This window comes from Octopus bimaculoides, chromosome 23, assembly GCF_046866305.1.
Source record: "Octopus bimaculoides isolate indiv1 chromosome 23, ASM4686630v1, whole genome shotgun sequence".
Lineage (NCBI taxonomy): Eukaryota > Metazoa > Mollusca > Cephalopoda > Octopoda > Octopodidae > Octopus > Octopus bimaculoides.
In genome coordinates this window covers 9,894,868-9,922,547 of record NC_142950.1, presented here as the reverse complement: position 1 = coordinate 9,922,547, position 27,680 = coordinate 9,894,868, and the positions used below count along the sequence as shown (strand labels likewise).

Sequence of the window (27,680 nt, the reverse complement as noted above, 5' to 3'; positions counted from 1 at the left end):
AGTTAAAGAAAATTCTGAAAATTTTCTCGGGAATTGAAAAAAAAAACAAAGAAAAAGTAGTAAACAATTTTGTAATCTCGTTGTAACGAGAACTCATGGTAAAGTGCAAGTGGATGATGATAACGTGATTCGGTAGGTGGATCAGACTATCGTCTGCTATTTCCAAGATGCTGGCAGCTACAGTTACCGTCAGGTTTGTTCATATCTCTTTCTTAATATTCATTGAAAAATGTTGCTCAGACTCTAAGACATAACGAGCTGCAAAAAAAAAAAAAAAAAAGACAACAATTTAATGAAAATATCTGCTGTTTCTACATAGATTTTTTTTGGTCTCTCTCTCGCCTACTGATAAGTATTTTCATTATTCTACCAACACCTTATGATACGTTGCTTCTTGTGGCCTCTGCTTGCTTTCCTTTCCTTTCTTGCTTGCTCTAATTTCAAGCAACAGGTTTTTAAATGTAACTGTTGTGAAATTTAAAAATCATGGCCCTTTGGGGGCCAGCAGTGGGGGCGTGGTCGATGACTAACAATGCATAGAGATGAGTGGAATAAGATCTTAAAACATTCTTCATATACAGCAGAAGCCGCTTATTGTGATCTAATTAGAGGGGGAGCCTTTTAAACGATAATAATAACGACCGACTGATAACATTAGGCAGAAGACAGCATGAAGATACCCCGAGCGTGTTTAGTACTTATTCATATTTATTACAGCGTTGTCTGTAATTACAATAAGCGGATTCCACTGTAGTTGAAACCATTCTTCGAATACAGTACAAGCTGCTTATTTTGATCAAATTGGAAATGATCCTTTAAAATAATAATAATAATAATGTTTCCTTTAACCACATGGACCTACAAAGAACATACAAGGACGCAAATGCAAATGAAGAAATGGAGGGGTTTACGGAGTAAACATATAAAACAATAACAAAAATAATGATAATAATAATAATTAGCTGATAACATTAAACAGAGTGTGAGACTATCCTGTGCGTGTTTGGTACCCATCAGTATCGATCACGATATAACCGTTCGATAACATTGTCTGTGATTATAATAAGCGGATTCCACTGCATTTAATGTTATATATTTGCAAAGATAAATAGCGCTATTTTACTGTTAGTCCTCGTATGTGGTCCAGATATATATTATGCCTGGAAAAATAATTAGAAGACATAGTGGTCTTGATGTTAAGAAGAACATAGACACGTTTGATAATGTGGTTCTGGTCATGCTGTTGCCTTGCAGCTAAAACGATGCGATTGTCACGACTGGAGTGTCTTTAATCATAGGTCTGTACGATCTAAGATAACCTGGTGGGGTTTTAAACCACGACCACAATTAGTATCTACTTCCATTGCGTTATAGGTTCGAATCCCCACGCTTCATTTCTTTAATAATAATATTAATAAAAATCACTTGTTGTTTAGCCCTAGGTCAGCACTGACTAAGCAGACGTATGATCAGAGCTATTCCAACCGTAACCATCGTACCATTCCTTTCTTTCATATTTTATTCACGCATAGTATATCTGGACCGAGGTGCCTTTGTTTATAAGACAGGTTTGAGGGAGATTTGGGTGTTATTTCTGTCTAATAGACCAACCACTTTTGATCTGCTTGAAGTCGATTCATTTGTCTAAAACCATTCCATTGCAAATATCGGTTCTCTTTGTCATAACGAGGACTATTTAAATAATAATAATAATAATAATAATAATGGTTCTTTCTAGTTTTGGCACAAAGCCAGCAATTTTGAAAGGAAGGTGATGTAGGTTACATAGACTCCAGTGGACAACTGTTGCTTATTTTATCGACCACGAAAGGATGAAAGGCTAAGTCGACCTCGATGGAATAATAATAATAATAAACCCCACAGAATATGTAGTCCACGACTGAGTTCGTGAAATCTATTTTCGTGACATCATGATATTATATATAACAACTATGCAAAGCCAATAAAGCAGTCTCTGCCTACAAGGTTGCTCGGTTTGCTAGAAATAGCAGTTAAATCTCCGTCGAATCACTACGATGAACATAGTGGGACACAATGAAGCATGTAGTTCTTGGTATACTAAAAAGATGAAAAAGTAAAAGAAGAGAATGGATGGTCACGACTAGAACGCCTTTGATTATAGGTCTGCTCGATCGAGGCTGACCTGGGGTTAAACAACATCTGTAGATTGACACGAGTCACACGAGTCAACAAAGCAGCCTCCGTCTGCGTGTTTGTTCAACCTGCGAGAAATGATGCCCAAATATTCCTCATGTCACGTTCTTCAAATGTGACGGAACATTGCTCGATCAAAGCTGACATGGGGGTTGAACAACATCGACAACAATAATAACTAATAGAATTGGGGTAACATCGCTGGGATATGTTTTGCTCAATAATGTAGTCCTGTGCATTTTTCACTTAGACATATCTTATGAGTCAGACTAAGACTCGTTTAGCCCCAGGCCTGCTCTAATCGAGCAAACCTATGATAAAAACCACTTTAGCGGTGAATATTCCGCCTTTTATTCAAACGATATGTATCCGTAATTATAATGATACGTTTTTTTAAAATTAAAATAATGTTGGTTGGGTGTGATTTAAAAGAGATTTAGCCGCTATTTCTGACAGATTAAGCGACCACGGAGAGTAGTTCGTAACTATCTTATTAAACCCGAAGTCACCATTGACTGAGAAAAGTTGTGAAGAAAATTATTCTTCCGGTGACTAAACAGATTAAAAAATTTATCATTTATTTCCCAGTGTATCTGGGGCGATATTATCTTAATATAACCACTTGCATAAGAAGATTACTGGTGGTTAATTTGAGGGGAGACGCGACTGCTATTTCTTGCTGGTCGAATGTCCAGAGACTCACTTAATGCCTGGTTGTAGATTAGTTTTGATTGTGAAACTATCATCAATGACATTCCTGTCATGACCATTCCGCCTTTTTTTTTTCTTGGCATAAAACTTACATTATTTAATGTATTTAGAACAAAAGAAAAAAGAAAGAAAAAGAAAAACACAGAGACGAACTCTTAAGCGTGATTTAAGGAAGATTTGGCTACTATTTTTAACAGGTCGAGTAACCACGTAGAAGTCCCTCCTACATTTGTATTGATAATAGAAACTTATTTTTATAACTGGTGTTGTTATAATTCATGGTGGTTGTAGTTTGTTGATAATGTGTTGCCTATAGACGTGGGTGGTAGATTTAGAGAAGAGATGTATTTGGCACACAGTAGTACTAACAGGGGAAACACTGCATCGTGCATCTTGATGCAGCAGGAATGTCTCTACTCTAATATATTAATGAAATCAATACGTCATGCCACAAAAAGAAAAGACAGTCAGCTTATGGAAAGCGATGAAATGGGACTGCAAAAATAAAATAAATAAATAACTACAAAAAAAAAAAACAAAAAAAAAAATAGCACCACTAAGTTTAGCTGTGCTGTTTAGTGAGTAACTGTGTGACACCGATCTTACTAAATGTTATTATATTTTATTGATTTCATTGTATTGAATTGTGATGAATCATAACCAGCCAACAGACCAGAAAGAGAAAATCTGGTGCACTGTGTACTGTTTTAGTATTGGGCAAATCAAACTAGAGTAAATATAGCAGAGACTCTGTGAGTGTATATGTGTGTACGGGTGCGTATATATATATATATATATATATATATATATATATATATCATCATCATCATCATTTAAAACAGTGGTTCTTAACCGGAGCCCATATGACCCTTCGGGGTTCATATAAGATTTTGTTGTTTTAAAGTTTAGGGGGTAATAAATTGGTTACTCTTCTACAATTCACAAAATATTTTAACAATAATTTTTTTTTTTCCTAGAATTCCAGATAATATTTAGTTATAAAAATATAATAGGATTTTTTAATGCATCAAATGGCTATGAGGGGCCCATCTGAGTAAAATAGGAATCAAAGGGGCCCTAGTTAAAAAAAAAAAAAAAAATAGACAAGAACCAGTGATTTAAAGTCTGTTTTCCATGCTAGCATGGGTTTGACAGTTTGACAAGAGCTGACAAGCCAGAGAAATGCACCAGGCTCAATTGTCTGCTTTGGCATTGTTTTTACAGCTGGATGCCCCGCCCCTCCCAGATATATGATCACGATTATGATCATCATTGAACATCCATGTTTCATGCTAGCATGGGTTAGACAGTCAAACAGGATCTGATGGATCCGATGAGTGCATTGAGAGGCACTCAAGTGTCTGCTTTGGTATAAGATTCTACAGTTGCATGTCTTTCCTAATGCTAACCACTTGACAGCATGAACACTGTTGAAGTCACCTTGCAGCTGGCTGATCTACAAACCTTAAGGGAGGGTGTGATCAGCTTTATGAGGAGTTGAAATATGAGAGAGGGTGAGCAGATATACACACACACACACACACACACATATATATATATATACATAAGTCTATCTATCCATGTGTATGTGAAGGCATGTGGCTTAGTGGTTAGGACATTTGGCTCATGATCGTATGGTCATGAGTTCAATTCCTGGCGACGCGTTGTGTCCTTGAGCAAGACACTTTATTTCACACTATTCCAGTCCACTCAGCTGACAAAAATGAGTTGTACTTGTATTTCAAAGGGCCAGCCATGTTACACTGTGTCATGCTGAATCTCCCTGAGAACAATGTTAAAGGCACTGTGGAGTGCTCAGCCACTTACACGTTAATTTCACGAGCAAGCTGTTCTATTGATCATATCAGCTGAGACCCTCATTGTCGTAACTGATGGAGTGCTCCTTTTTTTTTTATATACACATGTACAAAGGAACAGAGCTTAAGGAGCAAGTGGGCCAGTTGGTAGGGCATCAGTAAGAGTAACTAAAAAGAGATGAGGAGTCAATCTGCCCTTACTGATGCTTTTATTAGGAGGCACACTTAGTCCTTCATTATAGCCTTGGGACTGACTCTGGGACAGGGGACAAATTCAAGTGCTACTTCTGACAGGTCACACTCAGGGTATGCCACTGAGGGACATAATTTTTGAGCAAGATTACTCTCTCTGTTAGATGCAAAGAAGGTTCCTTTTGACGAAAAAGAAGTACCTTTATATATATATATATATACATAAAAGTTATTTTAGTTCTTTACTCTATTATGTTATTTGTAAGTACATCATGCACACTCACTATGTGATCTTATATTTATGCATAAGCTGCCATACAGAAATCATATGCATCTTGCATTGATTACATATATACTTTATGTAAAGGAACTTTCATATCCTTCTTGCTAGGATATCCTTCGTGCTATGTCCAGCATATCATATCTGGCATGACCAACTAAAAGCTTTGCATAGGCCTATATATATATATATATATATATATAAAACAATCTTCATGGGTTGGTCAGCTTGACAGGAACTGGCAAGACTAGAGGCTGCACCAGATTCTTATATTCTCTTTTGGCTTGGCTTCTACAGCTAGATGCTCTTCCTAACATCAATCTCTTTACAGAGTGCACTGAGTGCTTTCTGCATGACACCATCACCTGTGCTTTTTACCTGGAACCAGCACCCACACCTTGGTTTTAGAATTTCAACTCTGTCGTGGCAGACAGGTCTTCTTGCAATATCATCATCATCATTTAACATCCATGTTCCATATTGGTAAGGGTTGGACTGCATTGTTCTATGTCTAGCAGCATAGTTTCTACAGCTGGATGCCTTTCCTGATGCCAGCCACATTACAGTGTGTACTGTGAACTTTTGTTTTCATGCCACTAGCACTAGCCTGGCCATCATGCAGTTTGCAAGACTATGAACACCAGGGACGGGGGTGAGGCAACTTTCTGCTAGGAGACGAGGGGCAAAAGCAAGGTAAAAGCATGAGAGTAGGGGCCAGAGTAGAACAGGTTTCTTTTTGTAAAGGACCTACATGACTACTTACATATTAAAAGAGTAGGTGGGAGTGACTGAGTTGAGCCCATAAAGTGATGAGGGAAGTGGGGGGTGTAGGAGATGACTTATTATGCTGAGAAGGAGAAGGATGAGAAAGAGGGATAATGTTTGGTAGGGTTTCAGGAGTGGGTGGGGAAGAGAGATGGTGGTGGTGGTGAGGAGATGTATGGTGGTGGGAAAGATTAGTTGTTGACTCAGTGTGTGTGTGTATGAGTGATTAGCAGTAGTAGAGATGTGTCATCATACTTTCCCATCACACTCTTGTTCCTTCAAATTTCATTTTGTTTCTTCTGATGTTTCATTTCTTCTCTCAACCATGTCTGTTGATGCTTCAAGAAAATGCACCCAGAGTACACTCTGTGAAGTGGCTGGCAATAAGAGGGTGCACCCAGCCATAGAAACCAATCCAAATGATAATATAAACACCGATCTTTGGGAGTGGTAGCTCTAAGAAAGAAAAAAACTCAGACTGTGCTGACCCATCCAACCTATGCCAGCATGGAAAACTGATGTAGAATGATTATTCTTTTATTTGTTTTAGTCATTTGACTGCGGCCATGCAGGAGCACCACCTTTAATTGAGCAAATCGATCCCAGGACTTATTTTTGTAAGCCTAGTACTTATTCTATCAGTCTCTTTTGCTGAACTGCTAAGTTACGGGGACGCAAACACACCAGCATCAGTTGTCAAGTGATGTTGGGGAGACAAACACAGACACACAAACATATACATGCATACATATATATATAAAATATATATATATATATAAAATATATATATATATATATATATATATATATATATATGACGGGTTTCTTTCAGTTTCCATCTACCAAATCCACTCACAAGGCTTTGGTTGGCCCAAGGCTATTGTAGAAGACACTTGCCCAAGGTGCCATGCAGTGGGACTGAACCCGGAACCATGTGGTTAGTAAGCAAGCTTCTTACCACACAGCCACTCCTACGCCTATGATTGATGATAATATCATGATGGTGTGACATTAGGAAGAACTTCCACCCATTGAAACCATACCAAAGTAGGTACTGTAGTTCAGCATAGTCCTCCAGCTTGTCAGATCCTATCTGATCATCCAACCCATGCCACCACAGAAGACATATATCATGATGATGATAATGATATATAATATATGTAAACAGTAATAAGCATGAGGAAAAGTACTTAACACATGACAAAGAGCATAATTATTTTATTTGATGGAAACCAAGAAGCCACTACTGCAAGGTGTTATCTAAGGAAATGTTCTCAGTTTCTCACCTGCAGAAATTCTATCTAAGGAAATGTTCTCAGTTTCTCACCTGCAGAAATTCATGAGAAAATGGCTTTATGGCTTCAAGCAAAAAATATCTTATACTACAAACATATCATCATCATCATCATCTCATCATCATCATCATCATTTAAGGTCCACTTTCCATGCTGGTATGAATTGGATGGTTTGGCTAAAGCTGGTAAGCTGAAGAGCTGCATCAGGATCCGATGGGCCAAAGGACTGTACCATTCTTGAGTATCTGCTTCGGTGTTGTTTCTACATCTGGATGCCGTTCCTAATAAAAACCACTTTACAGCATGTACAAGGTGCTTTTGTCATGCTACCAACACTAGTAAGGCTATCATGCAGCTTGCAGGACTACAAACCATGGCAAGGGGAGGAAGGCAGCTATATGCTTGCCAATGAGGGACAAAGGATGGTTAAAAGCATGAGAGAAGGGACCAGAGTAGGGGAAGAATAGGTGTTTTACTGTAGAAGATATATATGACTACCTAGAAATCAGCTTATTATGACAGACAAGCAATCATTCGATATGAAGCACAGACAGTACATCGTAAAAGGAAGCTTAAACTGTTTTGAAGCAAAAAGAAAGCCTGGTGAGATTCAATACTTAAAATGTTGTTCATCGTGTGTAACTGACAAAGAAGCTATTTTGCTAACCATATAAGAATATATTTTATAATGTACAGAATTCATATTTTTTCTGTCTAAATGATTTTGAAGACTGCAGAATAAATGATAACCAGGCTGTATCCTCTTGAAGCACATCTGCTTATTCTTGTATTACAATCCAGTATGTAGTTGTTGTTATTGTTGCATTGATGTATGGTACATATTAGAGTTGAAAGTTCTGGAAATATTATTTGCAGAATATTATATAACAGAACAGGAATTTGTAAAATTTTGTTGGTATTAGTTATGCGCCATTATACATGTTTCATTTGTTATATGTAATAGTGAATATATAATGCTAAAAGATTTTCCTAATTCCTGTTTTGTTGAAATGTTAAGAAAGGATCTTCAGATGTTGGGCCTCGCAGAGGAGATAACAAGGGACCGAGACTTTTGGCAGTTTGCAATGCCTGAGAAAACACATCAAGTTAAGTAAAATTGTGGCCATCCATACATACAAGCATCTTCTTTACATCCATCCCGCTCACTACTCTCAGCTGAGAGATCCTTGCCTTGTGGGTTCATGGGTGTTAGTACCACATAAAAGCACCTGTGCCGGTGCCACATAAAGGCACCCATGTCAGTGCCACATAAAAGCACCTATGTTGGTGCTGTGCAAAAGCACCTGTGCTGGTACCATGTAATAGCACCCGTGTTGGTGCCACATAAAAGCACCTGTGCTGGTGCCATGTAATGGCACCCATGCTGAGGATGTATAATAGCACCCAGTGCCGTTCCAGTGCTGCATACAAACATCTGTACCAGTTCCGCATAAGAGCACTGTGCTGGTGCTATGTAAAAGGGCCTAGTATACTATGTAAAGTGGTTGGTACCCAGCCATAGAAGCTCTGCCAAAACAGACTATTGGAGCCTGGGCAGTTCTTCAGCTGACCAGCTCCTGTCAAACCATCCAACCCATTCCAGCATGGAAAACAGATGTTAAATAATGATTATATATATATATATATATATATATATATATATATAGAAAGAGAGAGAGAGAAATTCTCATGTTTTGAGTTTGATTTTTCCCTGTTTGTATTGATAGAACCTATACATGTACAGGCATGGCTATGTAATAAAATAATTGTTTCTCAACAACATGGTTCCAGGTTCACTCCTACTGTGTGGAACCTTGGGCAAATATCTTCTACAATGGCCCCAGGCCAACCAAAGCCTTGTGGGTGGATTTGGCAGATGAAAACTGAAAGGTGACCGTTGTATATATGTGTGTGTGTGTGTGTGTGCTTTTGTGTTTGTTCCCCACCAGTCTTGGTTTGTTTACATCCCTGTAACTTGGCAGTTCAGCAAAATAGACCACTAGAATTAGTACTGGGGCTGATTTGTTCGCCTAAACTCTTCAAAGACAGAAGAAAAGACTACATGATATACATACATACATACATATAAATGCAAAGATGCATATATATATATATATATATATATATATATATATATATATACATATATATATATATATATATATATATATATATATATATGCATGCATGCATGTGTGTGTACTGCTGAACATGCAGAAATCAGAATAACTGAATACAATGCAAAATAGAATGTCTTTAAATTTTCTACACAAACGATAATAGTTGGGGAGGGTGTAATGTATGTATTATCATTACAACCATCATCATCATCATTGTCATTATATATATGTATAAATATATGTGTATGGATTTAACATTTATTTTGTTTTTTGGTAGTATAAAATATATATTTAAAGTCGTTCCCTGATTAACCAATAAAACAATATAAGCACATGCTTAAGGTATCAAGGGAAAGGAGAGAAAGACTACAGTATTTTTTAGTGACCCATTTACCATGTCCCATATGAGAAATTACAACGGTATTTTTTTTTAATGAATAAAAAAAATGTGTTCCTTATTTGCTCTAAGTGTATAATTGGATTATATTTTTTATTGCTATTACATGTTAAACAAATTAAATAAATAAATAAATAAATAAATAAAACTGAAATGAATAAATCTCACTATATGGCTATATGGCTGTGTGGTTAAGAAGTTTGCCTTGTAACCATGTGGTTTTGAGTTCAATTTAGTCCCACTGCTGGGCACCTTGGGCAAGTGTCTTCTATTATAGCTGCAAGGTGACCAATACTTTGTGAGTGAATTTGGTAGATGGAGAATGTGTTGAATATATATATATGAGCGCGTGTGTGTGTGTGTGTGTGGTGTGTGTCCTCCCCTACTCCTTGACAACCAGTGTTGGTTTATTTATGTTCACATAACTTAGCAGTTTGGCAAAAGAAACTAATAGAATAAGTATCAGACTTTTGAAAAAAAAAAAAAAAAATAGCACTGGGGCTCAATTTGTTGGACTAAACACTTCAAGGCATTGTCCCTGCATGGTTGCAGTCCAATGAATGAAACCAGGAAAAGATAAAAGATACAAGTAAATGGTAATGTGGTCTGATTTAAAAGATGGTGTGGAAGGAAAGCGAGTTTTACATTCAGTACTTATGCTTTGTGGAGGCCCAGTGGTTAGGGCAGCAGACTCGCAGTTGGAGGATTGCAGTTTCGATTCTCAGACCGGGAGCAAAAACACCTAAAAAGCTCCATGAGGCTCCAGCAGGGGGTGGTGGCGACCCTGTTGTACTCTTTCGCGCCAACTTTCTCTCACTCTTTCTTCCTGTTTCTTGAGTAAAGCTGCGATGGACTGGTGTACCGTCCAGCTGGGGGGGGGGGGGGAACACATACGCCATAGAAACTGGGAAACCGGGCCCATGAGCCTGGCTAGGTTTTAAAAAAAGGGCGTATAAATAAATAAATGAATAAATAAAACTTATGCTTTAATATTTTGTCATTTTAGATAATGTAAGTGTAAAGGTTATGTTAAGCCTATCAGTTGACAAAGTGTTTCAAGTATGGAGTCCAAATGTTTCTTGTAATAATATTAATAGTTATCACTTCTGAAAGATTAACATTCTTACATATAATACATACATGCATACATACATACATGCTTATCATTTAAGTATATATGAGCAAGTCTAGATATGCGAGCATATGTATGAGAAGACATACAAATCTGCACGTATACATAGCTGCATACATACAAAAATACCTTGTTGTTGATGTTGAAATTCCAATGAAGGAGCCTTGGATCTTGGTTAGAAACCGGCTCTTTCTCTATTGGCAAAAAATCTTGAAATAAACTGAATAATGACATACTAAGCCTGAAAGAGACGGGTTTCTGATAAAGGCCTGCATAACTTTAAGTTGCATGGAACTGAGCCAAATTGTTTTAAATTACACACACACACACACACACACACGCACACGCATCTTTTCTTTCTTTTTTTTTTTTAATTGTTTCAGTCATTTCACTGGGGCTATGCTGGAGCACTGCCTTTTACTTGAAGAAATCGACCCCTGAACTTATTCTTTGTAAGCCTGATACCTCTTTTGCTGAACCGCTAAGTTACGGGGATATAAACATGCCAGCATCGGTTGTCAAGCGATGGCGGGGGGAGGGGGGGAATAAACACAAGCACACACAAACACAGACATATATATATATATATATATATATATATATATATATATATATATATATATATATAAATAATGGGCTTCTTTCAGTTTCCATTAACCAAATCCACTCACAAGGCTTTGGTTGGCCCAAGGCTGTAGCAGAAGACACTTGCCCAAGGTGCCATGCATTGTGACTGAAACCAGAATCATGTGATTGGGAAGCAAGCTTCTTATCACACAGTCACACATGTATAATGTATGTGTATGTATGTTATTGAAAGTTTCTGCTTTAGGAAAATTATCTTTTATGTAATGTGCACGTGTGTGTGTGGGTGCATGGGTTTGTGAGGGTGCACACACTATTTCTTTAACTATCAACTTTCACTCACAAGAGACTTGTTGACAACATTTCTCCTGATTACTGCGCAATGAAATTAAACCTAAAGCTTACATAGTTGTGTAGTAAACTTCTTTACCACACAGCCAGCCTATATTAGGAATCACTATCAGTGTACTTTTTCTCATGTGACATCTCTAATAAAAAAAAAACAATGTCAAAAATGAAATGAATGTTATGACAGTGTCATTCTTGGGAGAATTATCCAAACAAAAGTTACTAATCCACTGAGAAATAATGCTTGGGAATGATATTGTTATTATTGTATAGCCCCTAGTTAGACCCGCCCTGGGAGACACATGATCAAAAGATAAATCAGCTATACCATTTTTACCTTTGTTTTTTTTTTTTAGGCATTTTCTGCCCCAGATTATATTATTATTCACTGCTTTTCTTTATTTAAAAATATCAGGGTGTGTAATTCAGTGGTTCTCAACTGGGGTTCATATAAGATTTTGTTAAAAATTTATCATGTCCGTTTTCCATGTTAGCATGGGTTGGACGATTTGACTGAGGACTGGTGAGCCAGATGGCTACACCAGGCTCCAATCTGATTTGGCAGAGTTTCTACAGCTGGATGCCCTTCCTAACGCCAACCACTCCGAGAGTGTAGTGGGTGTTTTTACGTGCCACCGGCATGAAGGCCAGTCAGGAGGTACTGGCAACGGCCACGCTCGAAATGGTGTATTTTACTTGCCACCTGCACAGGAGCCAGTCCAGCGGTACTGGCAATGAACTCACTTGAATGTCTTTTCACGTGCCACTGGCACAAGTGCCAGGAAGGCGACGTTGGTAACGATCACGCTCAAATGGTACTATTTATGTGCCACTGGCACGGAAACCAGACAGCTGGTGCTCTGGCAACGATCACGCTTGGACGGTGCTCTTAGTGATCTACTGGTACAGGTGCCATCACGATTTCGCTTTCGCTTGCCCCAACAGATCTTCGCAAGCCGAGTTTAGTGTTAAAAATTTATGGGCAAGAAATTGGTTATACTTCTGCAATACACAAAATATTTTAGTAATTTGTATTTTTTTTTATACAATTCCTAATAATATTTAATTATAAAAATATAATAGGATTTTTTAAACATCGAATGGTCATGAGGGTCCATCTGAATAAAATAGGGATCAAAGGGGTCCACAGGTAAAAACTGGTTGAGAAACACTGGCATAATCTGAGGAAGATTTGGCTACTATATCTAGCAGCTACTATATCTAGCACCCCATCCTCTGCAATGTAGGTTTTCTCTAGGGCAGTTGTGGACCAAAAGATCATAACCTGGTATTTGTTTATGTCTTTCATAAATCAAAACAGCTTGACAAAACTCACTATGGTTACTATTGGTGGTTTGAAGAGTAGAGAAAGTAAAACAAATATCTATGTAATTTATAAATAAATGTCATTTTCTTGGTACAGTCATGCACGTGACTAATTTGTTGTTTCTCTTTCTTTGAGCCAATTAGAATTAATAAAACAGGAGTATGACTTTGTGTGGTTCAAAATGTCATTGAAAATAAAACATTCATTGCAGATTGTAAATAGTATGAAATAGGCTATGGAATGGTGGAATCATAAGAGCGGTGGACAAAATGCCCTTCTCTATGTAGTCTTTAACCCTTTTGTTACCACATTTCTGTTGAAATACACTGCCTTTGTTTCTGATAATGTTGAGAATAATAAAAAATTTAGTCAAACAGTTTTGTTGTTATCAGACTGGTGTTGGAACATAAATGAACATGAAATTTAGATGAAAAGCTTTATTTTGATTGTTTCAACACTTTTGTTACCATTTATTGGTTGAAAAAACACTGCCTTTCCTTTGTCTCATTTAACACCATGAAAACGTTCTTTTTTATCAAGCAACTAGGTTGCATTGTAATCATCTCGGCTGAGACCAGCAATTAGCACACGACAATGGTTCAGAGTATATTTACATCAACTGTTTTAACCAGTTTACGGCAGTAATTCATTTGGTTGCCTTTGCACTGCAACGGTAATCTCGCTGATTGAGATTAGCACTCACTGTCAGATAACATTCGGCATATATTTACGTCAACCGCTTTAGTGCAAGTACTATTTATCTACCTAAACTAAGTCCATGTGCAGGATGGTCATGTGATATTATTCCTAAATAAGGTCACTTGACTGCACAAGTCAGATCAACTTCATGTATTTACAATCACATGAATTCAAAAATTAATTTTAGTGTGGTAGAGTTCAAAACAGGGTACCACACACAGTGGCATATCACATTGTGAACAATAGTATCTAGTTTGCTTACATTTCCCTTTTGCTTTACATACTGTGCATCTCTTTGAAGCATTTGTCTTCTTGGGGATGGGGGGAAACAGTTGTGGAAAAGATCCTTACCGTGCAATGAGGAGAGAGTCCGGCATGGGACGTCCATATGTTCAGTACTTTGGCAGGTCTGATGCTTTTATCATTTTGTGGAACAATAGATTCCAGAATGTCAATCCATCCTCCACACTGCGAAGCATCTGCCAAATCAAATGTGAGTTCATGACACACATGTCAACTATATGACAAGAAAATGTTTTTTGTACCATTTCACAAATTTTCTCACCAGTTTGTGTGTCATTGCCAGCTGATCTAAGCAATTGATCCCACCTGTCTTTTCATTGTATGAAATAACTGCACTTGGTTTCATTATGGCATTATCATCCGCATCTTGTTTCCTAGTGTCCTTCATGCTTGCAGAATGTAGTGTGGATAACATGCAGACATTTTTCTTGTCACACTACACTAAAGTGAGAATGCCACTATCGGTGCATTGATATGCTCCTTCTTCCTTTCGAAGTTTTATCTTGTGCAGATTGGGTGGCATGTTTTTCCTGTGTGTCCTCACAGTCCCACAGGCATTAGTCCTCCTCACCTGCAGTTTCAGGAAGAGTTCTGGACTGGAAAACCAGTTGTTCATATAAATATTGTAGCCTTTGTCAAACAAGTTTTCATTCAGCGACAACATCACACCATTTGATGCTAGTGTAGATGCTGGAAGATCCAATCTGTCCTGATCAGTGTAGATTTTGTAATTCCACGTGTACCCACAGGCTCTGTCAGTTGACTGGCATACTTGATAAACCTTGACTCCAAAGCAGACACATTTGGCTGGGTTGTGTTGTTTGAATTTGAGCCTTTCCTTGAATTTCCACAAACTCTCATCTATAAATAATGTCCTGTGTGGGGACATACACTGTTCCAGAATTTTCAGTCACTTCGTCAATGATAGGACTATTTTGTGCGGCCTGTCATCCTGGTTCTCACCTGAGTTGAAATGTAGATTTCAAAGAAGCACCAAAAGTTGATCACGTGGCATTGTTTCTGGAAAGAAAGGTATCGACATGGCTGGACCCCAATTCCAATATGACACCAGGGTTGGTGTCTTCATGATGCCCATCAGTATCAACAAGGCAAGCAGAACTTTGATTTCATCCCCTGTGGTTGGAAACCAATCACCGCCATGCCCGGGTCTGATGCGCTGGGGATGGTTTTCAGCATAGTCATTTGTTTCGTCCACTATATATTGGAACATTTCATCCATCAAAAACTCGTGGAAAATTTCCAGTGGTGAACTTCCATGTTCAAGGTTTGTCTTTATGCTAGGTGTACCAGTAAACACATGCCGTTGGACAAAATTGTCTCTCACTTGCCACACGATATTCTGTTGTCCAGGACCATTCAATGCTGCTCGTCTCTACCTTTAATTTACTGGAATATCATCATTGCTAGCAGAAACACCTGATTCTGAACTAGGAAAACACTCACTCTCCGAGTCATCATTGGAATCGGAAGAAACAACTGGTGAAGTGGTGGAGCTTGATGTAGCTTGGCGTGATGACCATAAATTTGACAAAACAGGATGTGATGATGATGTTGACAGAACCTGAGTGGCAGGATCAGTCTATCGGGTTGTAAATATTTTCATGAAACATCTAATCAGCCTATCAGATGGCAGGTGGACCAGTGCTAACTCAGGTGACAGGTTCTAAGTAGGCGGCGTATAATTACTTTGACTGATTTAAAGCATGTACATTGCGTGTGCAAATTTGCGTCAAACGTTTTAAAAGAGTTAATTTTAAAACTAGTGAAGAATTTAGCAAAATAGCTTTGTTGTTTGTTATTAAGCTGAAGTTTGGAACATTAATTTGGAACATGAATTAACATAAGTTTTAATCGGTTTTAATCTATATCCCTTTAAAACAGACTTTGTATCATACAGTCAGGGGCAGTCTCAGGTGGGTTATAATCAAAAAGGTTAATAACAACTCCTTATCTTCTTTTCAAATCCTGCTGTGGGTCAACCTTGCCTTTCATCTTTCAGTGGGATGTAGGTCGGATCTATTTCAAAACGGGGGCACCAGTTTTCATTTATGTTTTATGTAGTGTTTTTGGTACCGAAAGACTTTCAAACTTCGTATACTTATCTATTTTGTGTTATAGAACAGGAAGACATTTTTGTATTTGAATTTATTTCATGTAAAAAATTGTCTTATTTCGATAATTTCTACTAATCACTGACGTCTATTCAGTTGAAAACAGTTAGCGCTGTAACGGTGTATATCGTATTAATCCCCTAACCCTAATCCTAACTAGACTGTTAACCCTAACCCTAACCCTAAAACTAACCCTAACTCTAGAATCCGAACTCTAAAATTGTTACACACATAGATACGCACAGCGTAATTTATTATATAAACAATATATGCGTATAAATTACGATTAAACCGGATGAAATATGTCACAGGGAATAACATTTTTATGACCGCCCAGCAGTAACTCTATTCAGCTGAATAGATGTCAGTGATTGGTTGAAATTACAGAAATACGACAACTTTAACATGGAATAACTTGCGATGTACGTTTTTTTGTTAAGAAAACTAAGAGTAAAAGATGTTTTATATGACACATTCTACCAGTGTCCCAAGTTTCAAAGTGTTTCGTTAGTGTTTCGTTAAGAAAATACTGGTGTCCCCGTTTTGAAATAGATCCTGTAGGTCATTAAGATTAGATATCAATTCATATATTGGTGAATTTAATATTGTTGGCTTGATATCAGTATGCTTATTTGATACTGATGAATATCTCTTGATTATGGATAATGTTTAACTTTGTTTTTTTTTTGTTTTTGCTTTTTTTTTTATTTATTCATTTTTGTTTTTTCTCTGAAAGTACAAATAGAATGTTTCATGTGAATTCACAAATATATAATATTTGCATAATATTGTACCTAGTTCTATTTTTTTGCTCCCACTTTGCTGACTGTCATTTTTTTTCATGGTTAATAGTTTGACCATAAAATGAACTTATTTCTTTTCAGTTAGGCAAGCCTGAAGTGAGCTGACATAAGGTGATACATTTTGTGATACAATACAACCCTAGAAAGGTTTGAACTTATGTGATCAGTAGTCAAGCTACTTAGTCTCACTTGCATCAAGTCTCACAACACTGACATGCAAAGTCTCACAATCACTGGCTACTTAATTCATGCAATCTATTTACATATATAGTAAAAAGACCTCCTTTGGTTATGAATGACCATGGGATTGCACCTAGAAAGTTTCCCTCCAAAGCACAAAAATCCAGGCAAGGTCAGGTCATTTATGGAAAACCAGCAACCATCCATGCTTATCAGTCTCCCCTTTCCACACCACTGAGAAGGCAAAGGCTGATACAGCCTGGCACCAGTGACATCGCAACTCATTTCTACGGCTGAGTGAACTGGAGCAATGTGAAATAAAGCGTCTTGCTCAAGAACACAATACACAACCCAGTTCATGAATTGAACTCCCTACCTCACAGTTGTAAGCCCAACACGCTAACCACTGAACCATGTGCCTTCACAGCAGGCAGCCATAATATATATGTGTGTGTGTGTGTGTGTGTGTGTGTGTGTGTGTGTGTGTGTGTGTGTGTGTGTGTGTAACAATTAGAAAATGGAGGATAATATGCTGAACCCAACTACTTGCAGACGGTATTAATTTAATTCATAGCAAAAGTGGCAAAAAAAGGAAGAAAAGAAAAAGAAAGAAAGAACCAAAGCACAGGTGTCCATGGCAGACTATGTTATTTTGCCAACATGGTTTACATATAGAAGTACAAAGTACATAAGGAATTAGAGGATGAACAGAAGTTTAAACAGCTGTAAGATTAAACTTCTGTTCATCCTCTAATTCCTTATGTACTTTGTATTTCTATATGTAAACCATGTTGGCAAAATAACATAGTCTGCCATGGACACCTGTGCTTTGGTTCTTTCTTTCTTTTTCTTTTCTTCCTTTTTTTGTCACTTTTGCTATGAATTAAATTAATGAATTCAACGGGATACACCGTCTGCAAGTAGTTGGGTTCAGCATATTATCCTCCATTTTCTAATTGTTACACAAATTTTGGGTAAAATCTCCACTTTTACCCGCTCCCATTGATTGCACCTAGTATAGCACTAGTGTAGCAATAATTGGGTACCCTCCCAGCAGTATACTGGATAGATACTATCCCTTAGTGGGTTGAACCCCCAACCCCTAACTCTCTCACGCTATATATATATATATATATATATATATATATATATATATATATATAATCGTCACCATAATCGTTTTGATGTTCCTTTTCCATGCTTGAATGAAGCAGATAGAATTCATTGAAATAGGTTTTCCACGACCAGATGCTCTTTTTGTTCCTATCCTTCACCTATTTCCAAGTAAGGTAACATTTTCACAGAAATCAAAAACAAAGGAGATCACTTCTCTGATGCTGACACACATTTGAGGTTATCACAATACAATGTCGAGACATTGACACACACACACCCATCCATCCATCCATCCATCCATCCATACATACATATGATAATTGTTTAGTTCCAAGAAATCCACTCACAAGGCATTAGTCAGCCTGGCGCTATAGCAGAAGACACTCGACCAAAGTTCTGTGCTGTGAAACTGAATCCAAGACCCTATGGTTCACAAGCAAGTTTCTCAACTACTCAGTCATTCCTAATATGAAATAGCAAATATATAAGTAGACTAACGTCAACCACACTCTCTGAGTGGTTGGCGTTAGGAAGGGCATCCAGCTGTAGAAACTCTGCCAAATTAGATTGGAGCCTGGTGTTGCCATCCGGTTTCACCAGTCCTCAGTCAAATCGTCCAACCCATGCTAGCATGGAAAGCGGACGTTAAACGATGATGATGATGATGATGATGACTACAAAGCAGAAAATAAAACCAAATAGTAGAGCGAAACCTTGGTTGTACTGGCCTGTGGGCAGTTAGAGACAGGATAATGGGTTTAGTAATATAACACTGCAGGGTAATACAATCACAGTTGAACATAGTTCACCAGAGGAAATTTCTCATCAGTAAAGTTTAACTGTGATTATGTTGTCTTCTAGGAACTCTAACATTGCTGCAGAAAAAAAGAAAAGGAAAAAAGCTAGGGCTGTAATTAAATTGCTTCTGTTGAGTCAATTACTATGTTAATCATTTGTAATTGATATAAAAATGTTATTTGTCTACTTCACATTGATTTTTCTTCTTTATCTACTGGAATTTACAAAAAAAAAAGAAGAAAAGAAAGAAAGAAAGATAAAGTAAAGAAAGGATGATCAAGGCTGGTATAGCTTTGATCTAATCTACTTAGACAGTGAAGGTATTTGGCTTAATGGTTAAGGTATTCAGCTCAATATCACAGGGTCCTGAGTTCAACACCTGGTTGAGTAAGACACTTTATTGCATGTTTCTTCTGTCCATTCAGCTAGCAAAAATGAGTTGTATCTGTAATTCAAAGGGCTAACCATGTCACATTCTGTGTCACTCTGAATCTCTTTGAGAAATTGTCATGTGTATGGTTGCCTGTGAAGTGCTCAGTCACTTGCATGTTAATGTCACGAGCAGGCTGTTCTGTTGCTCGGATCATGTGCCAGTATTTTTAATCTGCCTAGGTTCAGTCCTTGTGGTAATGTGGTCGCTTATGTACCTCAATGACCTTAGAGTTATGCCATGCTGGACATGTCAAAGTATAGTGGCCTGACTAATATGGACTACATTGATATTTGCAGAGGACCAACACCTCTACCTAGAAAAGAACAAAGTTACAGAAGCATCAACGACAATTCAAATATATATGATCTAGGAAAGGAAGGCATTCTTCCAGCGAATCATAAATAGGAGACAATGTATAGATCAAAGATGAGAACATTGGAAAAAAGTTGTAGATGACCTACATTCCAATATGGAGTGAAGTGCTTAACAGAACAGACTAGTCTACTTGTAACTAAATACCAACAAAGCACATAGATTATTTACTACTAAAATACTTAATGAAATATTTATAGAGGAGTTCAAATTCCGCCAAGGTCGACTTTCAGGGTCGATAAATTAAGTACCAGTTACACACTGGGGTCGATGTAATCGACTTAATCCCTTTGTCTGTCCTTGTTTGTCCCCTCTATGTTTAGTCCCTTGTGGGCAATAAAGAAATAAGAAATATTTATATAGGATTTGCATCCAAGATCTTTGAATGTAGAAGTACATGCCCAAGAGGAGGATTTCACTCACCTTCCTAGCACTTTCTAATGGTCGAAGATGAAGGAGATGTTTTGCTCAGGATAGATAGCCTAGAAGTTGTGGAATACAGCCAGCCAGCTAACACGAGGTGCCACAGGGTCCAGGAGGTGGAGGGAGAATAATGTAGTATGTGGATGTATGGTGCGGGGTAGTTATAGTAAGGTAGTGGTCAGACAACCTGATAGGTGCAGAGATGGCTATGTTCTGGTAGCAATCGAAGGTATTTGGAGTGTTTGCGTATCAGTCAATGTTGCATGTAGATGATGAAACTAGTTGATGTTGTCAGTTAAGAATTCTAAAAGATTTGGTTTCTGCACCAGTCATATCAATATGAGATGAGTGTGAGAACCAAGAAAAGTTGTGAGTATTAGTATTAAAGTCATCAACAATGATGACCTTAGAGAAGAACGAAGTGATTTTGACCCTGAGTTCTTGAAAGTCCTTCTTGCAAATGTTCAGATGTGTGAGTGGAATCTACATATGTACAGATATCACCTTTTGGTACATGGAAGAATGTCCTTATCATCATTTTTTTTAAAGTCTACTTTTCCATGCCTACATTGGTCAGACAGAGTTTATTGAGGCATATTTTCTACAGTATTTGCTTTTCATGTTACCAACCCCACACCTGTTTCCAACCAAGGTATTTCTCTTGGCCAGGCATTGTTTTTGCAGAATATTGGAAATGAATGGCACTGTCTGGATGAAAGTGACCCTCATTTACATCATGCTGTGTCAAGACAAGGAGACACAAACATGCACGCTCACTCACTCACTCAGTCACTCGTGCACACACACACATACACACACAGACAGGGGTTGAGGGTCTTTCAGTTTCTATCTATCAAAGACACTCACAAGACTTTGGTTGATCTAGAGCTATAATAGAAGACACTTGCCCGAGGTGCCATGCAGTGGGACTGAACCTGAAACCATGGAGTTGGGAAGCAAACCACTTAACCACACAACCATATTTGCACCTAATTATTTATTAACTTTATAGTTTCCATTAATTACAGGTAAAGTTTTTATTAATTAAAATTATAGTTTCTATCACTTAACAATAACAATTCTATTAATGAAAATAATTAGTTCCCTTATTTTAATTAAAGTTACTGGCCCTGTGCTCATTAATGTCTCAGCTTCTATTATTTCTCTCTTGATTGTCATGAACTTTTTCCAACCAACATTGCCGTCTGTTTTTATTTTTATGATAACATTCATTGATCCATGTTTAAATACTATCGTGTCCTATGTTACTCAAAACCCTGGCCTAGTTTGAAACTACTTTCTGTTCTCACTTCATTCTGTCCCACCTTCCTTCATTGAACAGATGTTACAAAATGATAGTTTAGATAACTTATCAGTTTATGATCTGAGGTACCCATTAATGGGTGATCAATATCATTGACTTTTAACAGTATTTTTTTTTTAATAATAATATAGGTGTGGCTGTGTGGTAAGTAGCTTGCTTACCAACCACATGGTTCCGGGTTCAGTCCCACTGCATGGCACCTTGAGCAAGTGTCTTCTACTATAGCCTCGGGCTGACCAAAGCCTTGTGAGTGGATTTGGTAGATGGAAACTGAAAGAAGCCCATCGTATATATATATATATATATATATATATATATATATATATGTGTGTGTGTGTGTGTATATGTTTTTGTGTCTGTGTTTGTTCCTCCAACATCGCTTGACAACCGATGCTGGTGTGTTTACGTCCCCGTAACTTAGCGGTTCAGCAAAAGAGACCGATAGAATAAGTACTAGACTTCCAAAGAATAAGTCTTGGGGTACATTTGCTCGACTAAAAGCGGTGCTCCAGCATGGCTGCAGTCAAATGACTGAAACGAATAGAAGAATAAAGAGTAAAGTAGGAAGGGTAGCAGTGTACCTGGTTTTATCTACAGGTCCTCTATGACTGATGGTAAGGAAGGTAAGAAGAAATCATGATTGAGATGCTTGCAACAGAGTGGACTCCACTAAAGGCAACTGTAGACTAGGAGGCTGTACTAAACTGAGCACTGCTAACCTGGTATCAATAAAGCTGTTCATATTTCAACCTGTCCCTCATATATAAGTTTACTGACCCAATATCTGTTACAGGTATTCGGTTACTAGAGAAGATAAAATGTGAACAGAAATTCTCATTTTATATCTTAATTAAATATTCAAATGACTTGGGTTGTGTTTTAGTCTTCCTCGTTATAATGATTTGTGTTTGTTGTTATTTAAGTGCAAGTCAACTCTTATGAAGGAAATCTATGAGCAAAGGTTATGTTAACCATGACATTCAGTGGCTGAATTACATTATTACATCATGTCTCTTTTTTTCTTTCTTAAGACAGTAGGGTATAAACTGCGAAAGATTTGCTGATATTTCTAGCTAGTTCAGAGACCACATAGAAGTCTCCTTCGTTTTCTCCCCTCTCCAATCCACTGCTGGCATTCTCACCAATACTCACCCTTTTGTATCTTGAGATTCTTTGGCATCTTGTCACTACCATCTCTGTCTTTTTTTCAGCTACTTTCATCCCCACAATGTGGGGTAGCCATGTATATACTCTAATACAAGACACCTGTACTTGTCTCTTTATTATACTTTCACCTCTCAACACCTGGTTTAAAGCCATCTCAGCCTCTCTCAAATACCCTCCTCCATCACTCAGTCACTCTTAATTAAGGGGCTTTTTCTGTCTTTTCTCTTGCAAGTTACTTTGCAACCTCATCAGTGCTGGTGGCACGAAACAAAAAAGCACCCGCAGACAAGTGGGTGGCATTAGGAAAGGCATCCAGCTGTAGAAACCATGCCAGAGCTGACATTGGACTCAATGCAGTCTTGCAGCTTGTCAGATCTTATCAAACCATCCAACCCATATCAGCATGGAAAAGGGGCATTAAAAGACGTTGATGATAATGAAACAATTTGAAAGAGACTTTCTATTGATTCGCAAAGAATTGGTTACAAGTGGTTGTAGATTGCTATTCTTTCTGTCTAATTCAATACTTGCCTTTGTTCTTTCTTGTGCTCTTGTTACTGCCAAACTTCACCAATCTTTGCTTACACATTCTTATTACCCATCGAAACAATGTCAAATTCATTACAAAATCAATAATGCTCAAAAGTCTAGACAAAAATATTGAGTGTTCAAGGATATAAGTAATCTCCTCATATTGATTTTTTTCTGTTTTTTTTTTTTTTTTTTTAACATTATACACATCTGCTACATATATTGGGTTGTTAGATAAATTTGTTTGTTTGTTGGGTTTTTTTTCTACTCGGCACTCCATTGTCGTATGTCTGAAAAGAGGTAAAATTAATTCAAATTTTGAAAAATGATAAACAAAACTTGTAGAGGAAGAATAGAACTACAAAAAGTAAATGATAATAAATAAAATAAATAAATAGGCACGAGCATGACTGTGTTGTAAGAAGCTTGCTTCCCAACCACATGGTTCCGGGTTCAGTCCTACTGTGTGGAACCTTGGGCAAATGTCTTCTATGACTTAGGACTGACCCAAGCCTCATGAATGGATTTGGTAGGCGAAAACTGAAAGAAGCTAGTCATATATATATATATATATATGTGTGTGTGTGTATTTTGTGTCTGTGTCTGTCTGCCACCACTGCTTGACAATTGATGTTGGTGTGTTTATGTCCCGTAACTTTGCAGTTCAGCAAAAGAAAATGATGGAATAAGTACCAGGCTTTAAAAAAATCAGTCCTGGGGGTCGTTTAATTCAACTAAAAATTGTTCAAGGTGGTGCCCCAGCATGGCCACAATCTGATGACTGGAACAAGTAAAACATAGAAATAAAAGGTAATTGAAATAAATAAAACACTACTGTGAAGTATATTTTCCACCTAAATGTGGCAGTCCCATAGGGATGATGCTACTGTTGTTTATAGCCCCAGGAAGACATCTCCTCCAGCTGGCTAATGACACACTTTTACTCTTTTATTCTTTTACTTTTTCAATCATTTGACTGCGGCCATGCTGGAGCACCACCTTTAGTCGAGCAAATCGACCCCAGGACTTATTCTTTGTAAGCCTAGTACTTATTCTATCAGTCTCTTTTTGCCGAACCGCTAAGTTACGGGGATGTAAACACACCAGCATCGGTTGTCAAGTGATGGTGTGGGGCCAAACACAGACACACAAACACACATACATACATACATATATATATATATATATATATATATATACACACATGTATACGATGGGCTTCTTTCAGTTTCCGTCTACGAAATCCACTCACAAGGTTTTGGTCAGCCCGAGGCTATAGTGGAAGACAATTGCCCAAGGTGCCACGCAGTGGGACTGAACCCGGAGCCATGTGGTTCGTAAGCAAGCTACTTACCACACAGCCACTCCTACGCCTGATTAGTATTTGCGAAGGGAAATTATTGTTCCCATCTCTAGCCTAACGTGATACACACAGACCTGAGTTTCTAGCTAGTAACCCATCATGAGTGTGTGATAATCACCAGCTAGCGATGAGAACTCGTTCTAAACGCAAAAGACTATATGCTTTTTCCAGTGATAAATGAAACACTATGATAAAAAATACTTTTCCTGTTAATTAAATAACATTGCAAAGAATTAAAATATATGGAAAACAAAGAACAAATGAATTTATCTGACCATCCATACTTTTCTTCCTTATCTCTTAGCAGCCTACATGTGATTCTCTTGTAAACCCTTAATTTATATTACGATCACCATATGATGAAACCCTTACCTACTCCTTTTGTGCATACCAATGTCATGATACCCCAGATGGTAGCCAAATACTGTCCCCTTTCCTATTAGCTAAAACTTTTGTCTTTGTTAAGTTCATTCTTGTAGTTCTCTGTTCTATGTTTTTGACTTTGTCTTCTTTTTTTTTTTTTTTTACTTTTTACTAGTTTCAGCCATTAGACTGCGGCCATGCTGGGGCACCACCTTGGAGAATTTTTAGTTGAATGAATTCACCCCAGTACTTATTTTAAGCCGGATACTAATTCTATTGATCTCTTTTGCTGAACCATGAAATTATGGGGACATAAACTCACCAGCACTGATTGTCAAGCAGTGGTGGGGGATAAACACAGATACAAAGGCACACACACACACACACACACACACACACACACACACACACACACACATATATATTTACATATATAAATATATAATTTTAGAGAAAAGAACCAAAGTTCATGAATTCATCCATGAAAATCCAGTCACATATAGAAAAAATTAATAAGTAAATGCACGATAAATAAGTATAATACAATACAAAGTAAAAATCCATTATTTTATTATCATCATCATTATTATTATTATTATTATTATTATTATTATTATTATTATTATTATTATTATTTTATTATCATTATTTTATGATTTTTACTTTGTATTTTATTATACTTTTTTATCATGCATTTACTTATTAATTTTTTTCTATACGTGTCTGTGGATTTTCATGGATGAGTTCATGAACTTTGGTTCTTTACTCTAAAATTATATATCTATATATTTTATACTGTGAAACTTAATCTAATTTTAATTTTTGATAAATTGAATTTAATTGAGTTTTTACCTGTAAATTTGGGTTTTTATCCCTAATATTATTATTATTATACATATATATATTTATATATACGAGGAAGAGTCAAAAATTATATGCACTCTTGTTTTTTTTTTTTTTCAATATATTCACACAAAGGCAAGGATAAACAAGTACGTCATTTTTCTATACATTCTCCTTCCTTTTCGATGCACTTGATCCAGCGGTACACAAGCTTGTGTATTCCCTCCAAGAAGAAGGTTTATGGTTGGTCATGCAACCATTTATGCACTGCTTCCTTCACATCTTCACCTGTAGGAAATCAATGGCCTCATAAACCAAAGCTGTCTGAAAATATGATAGTTGGAAGGGGTGAGACCTAGGTTGTAGGCAGGGTGTTTCAGCACCTCAAAACCCAACTGGTTAATGATTTCAACAGTCTGGGCAAACGTGTGTGGGTGTGTATTGTCATGCAACAACAAAACTTTCTTTGACAATAGGGTTTGGCATTTGGTGCAAATTGCTGGCTTCAGCTTGTTGGCCAGCAAAGCACGGTATCTTGCACTGTTGATCATACACTTTTGATCAGATCACTGCTCTTTGTTCTTTGGTGCACATTGATAGTGGAGCATCCATGCTTACACTGTAAAGCTAGAAAGAAAAATGGTGCTATCAGGCTCAAACTCGGTCACTTGACCACAATAGTACCAACTATAAGCATTTTGCATCAGTGGTTATATTTAATACTTTTTTTTGCTGTATTGTGTATTTGTTACATTTTGCATCTGTTATTTATTATTGATCTTATATAAAAATGAAGCTGTAGCCCTTAATTTGCTGCTTTCCTATACACAAACTGAGAAGATATCTTGCTGAACAGTTGTTATTTTAATGAGATACATTTTATAATCATCTGAAGAGACACATCTACACCGTCAGATACTCCTAAACCGGTTAAGTATTCCACCCATGAGAGATCGATGCTAGATGGGTCGAAATAATTGTAGTGATTAATAAACATTCTCATATCCCCCATCTTCCTTATTAATCAAATACCTAATGAATATTGTGAAAGTGAATGTGCTTTACCAGTAAGCTACCAGGTGTATACCATACAATTTATTATCTAATAATAATAATAATAATAATATATAATAATATATATATATGGAACAGGGACAACTGACGAAGGGGTATACTCTTTATGTTGCATGTCTCGTTTCTCTGTTTTTATCATTGTTTGAAAAATGTTCGTTTTCTATGTTTTGTTTTTTTTTTGTTTTTGTTTCTTACTGTATTTAATGTTTTTATTGATGTCCTGTACCCATATATGCATGTATGTACATATATGTATGGATATATGCATATATTTATATATTATTTATATTATATATATATATATATATATATATATATATATATATATATATATATATATTTTTTTTTTTTTTTCTTTTAAGTATTTTATTTAAAAATTTTACTTTTGTATCTATTAATTTTTCATATATAAATATATCTTATAGGCAACTGAAAAATCCAGAAACAGGAATTGATGTCTCTGTACCAACATATGAGGAAATTCCAGGATTACTAACTAAATCAGTGGAATACCAAGTTACTGTGGTAACAAATCTGGCAATATTCAAATCTCCAAAGCATAAAGAATCTGACATTGTTCAGTTTGTGGTAAGTTAATAAAATAGACCAGAT

At 36.9% G+C, this 27,680-nt stretch overlaps 1 protein-coding gene across 1 annotated transcript; it reads left to right on the top strand.

The window, feature by feature from the left end:
- The first annotated feature begins 70 nt into the window (after nt 1–70).
- LOC106873654 (HCLS1-binding protein 3) lies at nt 71–27,680 on the top strand. The gene is made up of 2 exons (XM_089340741.1): nt 71–193; nt 27,494–27,680. The coding sequence occupies exons 1-2, from the start codon at nt 168–170 to the stop codon at nt 27,663–27,665; spliced, it is 198 nt and encodes a 65-aa protein (XP_089196867.1). The 5' UTR covers nt 71–167; the 3' UTR covers nt 27,666–27,680.

Excerpts from the sequence above, each read along its gene's own strand:
- LOC106873654 (XM_089340741.1), top strand. The coding sequence starts at position 168 with ATGCTGGCAGCTACAGTTACCGTCAG. Across the intron at positions 194-27,493 it reads GCAGCTACAGTTACCGTCAG|GCAACTGAAAAATCCAGAAA; the intron begins GTTTGTTCATAT and ends TATATCTTATAG.